Consider the following 3,884-nt stretch of genomic DNA (forward strand, 5'->3'; position numbering starts at 1 on the left):
TTAATATCTTTTTAGCTTTAAAAAAAAACATTTGTTCCACGTGCTTTAATCATGTAGACTTAAAAGGAACTGTAAATGGCTCCACTTCATTAAAAAAATTATTTTCACTTTTGTCATCACTTTCTAGTATATAAAAAGAAAAAAGAAAAAATATATATAGAGAGAGAGAGCTTTTAATACTAATTTTTATTTCTTAAATTATTTTTTAAGTTTTAAGACTGAACATTATGATAAAATATTCATATCAATAATTATTTCTTAAGAAATCGTGAAAAAAAAAAAAAAGTAAAAATGAACGACAAAATTATTTACCCCACGCATGTTTTGAAAGGATCAGAATCCTTTATAACTTTAATTTGTGGCCTGTCGTACCAATGTTTACATAATTGATTTAGTAGGTTAAAAGAAGCCTACCACTTTTTCCCAGGGGCGTATGTACATGAAGGGGAGGGGGTTCACATGCACCCATCCTCCCCTTCCTAACCCCTATATAATACTACTATTTTTCTAATTATCTTTTTAAATTTGTATTGGTGAACCCAAGGTTAAAAAGAATACTCTAGTATATTGATAAGTAAGTACAAATAGGGGGTGCATAACTTATAGATTTGTGGTTCAAATTTTTCTATCCACATTAATATTTTTAATTTTTAATTAATATAACAAAATGTGCCACTTTTCATAGATCTTTTTAATAATTTATAAATAAAAAGAGGTTCAAATACCCATATTTTTAGGTTGCATTAGCTATGTCTAGACCTTAAGCTAGAAGTGTCAATAAAGTCAAATTATATTTTTTACTTTCTTTTTCTCCTTTCCTTCTTTATTTAGACGTTTTTCTTATTTATTTATTTTAACTTTTTCTTTTGACTTTTCAAAGCCCTAAACTAAAAGGTAAAAAGGAGTAAAGACATCATATTGTTCTTCTTTTGGCTTCATTCCACATTTCCACTTTGTTGTTCATGGTGAAGTAGAAGTGAGATTTGAGAACAAGTAACAAGGTATGTTATCTAAAAAATAAAATTATTTATTAATGTACTTCATTTGTTTTATATGTTTTTCTTGATTTATGAAGTGGTTCCATTATTTGATTGCTTGAATATTTAAATTTATAAAAATTTCTTGATTTCTTAATAGTTATCTAATAATTGTGATTCTTTTATTAGTAAACTTGTTATTTGTGCTAATATTTTTTTAAAATTATTTTGTTTTTATAAGATTGAATAGAAGTGTGAATATTTAATTTTGTAGGTAAAATAATTCTTACAATCAATTCATCAAATCACAAATGGATAAGTTTCTCATCAAGTTACCAAAGCCAAAAGATGGCCAACCAAGTTCTAGCTCTAATCAACCATTTGTGAGTTCACAAGTTGCTCCGGAAGTTCAAAGACATACAAATTCTTTTCCACTTTCAAATATGGATAGTATGCTTGATTTTAAATCTCTTGAAGCAGATCCCAAAGATCGAATGCCTATTTCATCTTATAGTCCTAATATTCGAGATGCGGTAAGGAGGTATTACATTCAAAAAAAGCCATGTCAACCTGTTGATCATATCTTCCCTAAAACTAAGTTTGTAGATAAAATGCGTCAATTTCGACCAACTTGGTTTAAGAGAAGATCTCAATGGTTGGAATATAGCATTAAAGCAGATGCGGCATTTTGTTTGTGTTGTTATTTGTTCAAGAATGAACTTGAAAGTCGTGGAAATGCCGGAGATTCATTTACAAGAGATGGTTTTAGGTGTTGGAACAAAGCTTTAGAAAGATTCAAAAAACATGTTGGTAAGGTAAATAGTATCCATCATAAATGTTTCAATAGGATGCAAGATTTGAAAAACCAACGGCAATCGATCCAATCTTCTTTTGACAAGCAAAGTGAAAAGGAAGAATTGATTATCGGATGCGTTTAAATGCCTCAATTGATGTAGCAAGATTTCTCTTGACATCGGGATTTCCATTTCGTGGACATGATGAAAGTGAAGGTTCCAAATATAAGGGTGCTTTTCTTGAACTTTTGAAATGGTATGGGGATAGAAGTTTTGATGTGGGAAGAGTAATATTAGGTAATGCTCCACAAAATGATATGATGATTTGTCCGACAATTCAAAAAGATATTGTGGAGGCTTGTGCTAAAGAAACAACTAAGGCTATCATTGAAGACTTGGACGGTGATTATTTTGGAATATTAGTTGATGAATCAAAGGATGTTTCTCATAAGGAGCAAATGGCTCTAATTTTGAGATATGTCAACAAAAGTGGAATGGTGATAGAGCGATTCTTGGGTATTGTCCACGTAAATGATACATCTTCTCAATCATTAAAAAAGGCAATTTATTCTTTGCTTTTGGATCACTCATTATGTACATCCAAAATACGTGGTCAAGGTTATGATGGGGCTAGTAATATGCAAGGGGAAATAAATGGTCTCAAGTCTTTGATTTTACAAGATACGTCATCTGCATATTCTATTCACTGTTTTGCTCACCAATTGCAATTGGCACTTGTAGGTCTTTCCAAAAAGAATTCGGATGTGGATAATTTTTTTTATGTTCTCACTAATATTTTGAATACTATTGGAGCTTCATTTAAACGCAGAGATTCACTTCGACAACATCAAGAAGATAAGTTGGAAGAGTTGCTTAAATTTGGAGAAGTTCATACAGGGCAAGGTTTGAATCAAGAACGTGGCCTCCAACGACCGGGTGATACCCGTTGGGGGTCTCATTTTAAAACCTTGGACAATTTCCTGATTCTTTTTTCTTCAATTGTTAATGTGCTTAAGGATATGAAACGTGATTGTCCATATCATCTTGATAGATTTACGGCGGAAAATCTTTTGAGCAAGATTCATGAATTTGAATTTGTCTTTATGTTGCACTTGATGTTTAAGGTGTTGCTATTGACGAATGAGTTGAATAAAGTTTTACAAAAGAAAGATCAAGATATCGTTAATGCTATGGGATTGCTTGACCTTTCAAAGAAACGATTGCAAATGATGAGAGAGGATGAATGGGACTCTATGATGGATGAGGTTAGCTTATTTTGTGGTAAACATGAAATTTCAATTCCCAAAATGAATGAAGACTACTCTAATGGGAAGTCGAAGCGTAAGAGGTCCAATATTTCATATTTGCATCACTTTCGTGTGGAAGTATTTTATGCCGTCATTGATTTGGCACTTCAAGAACTCAATAATCGTTTTGATGTGGTGACTAGTGACTTGCTCCTCGGTATGGCTAGTTTGAGTCCGGTTGATTCATTTGCTAATTTTCACAAGGATAGGATAATGAAACTAGCCGAGTACTACCCAAGTGAGTTTGGTGATAAAGAGCTTCGGGAACTCAATTTTCAACTTGATGATTTTATTGTCTATGCTCAAAAGTGTGATAGCAAGTTTCTCAACTTGAAGGGAATCAAGGATCTTGCAAAAGTGATGATAGAGACAAAACTAGATCAAACTTGGTCACTTGTGTATCTACTTGTGAAGCTAACTTTGATTATTCATGTTGCTACCGCAAGCGTGGAAAGAGCATTCTCATCAATGAAGTACATAAAGAATGATTTGCGTAATAGGATGGATGAAGATCTTTTGAATGGTTGTTTAGTTTGCTAAATAGAGCGTAGTATATTTAAAAATGTAAGTAATGATGTCATTATTGACCGTTTTCAAAATATGAAAACTCGTCGAGGACAATTGTAAGTGAATGATGGATGAAGATCTTTTGAATGGTTGTTTAGTTTGCTAAATAGAGCGTAGTATATTTAAAAATGTAAGTAATGATGTCATTATTGACCGTTTTCAAAATATGAAAACTCGTCGAGGACAATTGTAAGTGAATGATGGATGAAGATCTTTTGAATGGTTGTTTAGTTTGCTAA

At 32.0% G+C, this 3,884-nt stretch overlaps 1 protein-coding gene across 1 annotated transcript; it reads left to right on the forward strand.

The window, feature by feature from the left end:
* The first annotated feature begins 1,288 nt into the window (after positions 1 to 1,288).
* Positions 1,289 to 3,618, forward strand: LOC107061077 (zinc finger MYM-type protein 1-like). The gene is made up of 2 exons (XM_015309818.1): positions 1,289 to 1,787; positions 1,934 to 3,618. Exons 1-2 carry the CDS (start codon positions 1,289 to 1,291, stop codon positions 3,616 to 3,618), a joined length of 2,184 nt encoding a protein of 727 aa, XP_015165304.1.
* Positions 3,619 to 3,884: the final 266 nt, after the last annotated feature.

This window comes from Solanum tuberosum, unplaced genomic scaffold (genome assembly GCF_000226075.1).
Source record: "Solanum tuberosum cultivar DM 1-3 516 R44 unplaced genomic scaffold, SolTub_3.0 scf00116, whole genome shotgun sequence".
NCBI lineage: Eukaryota > Viridiplantae > Streptophyta > Magnoliopsida > Solanales > Solanaceae > Solanum > Solanum tuberosum.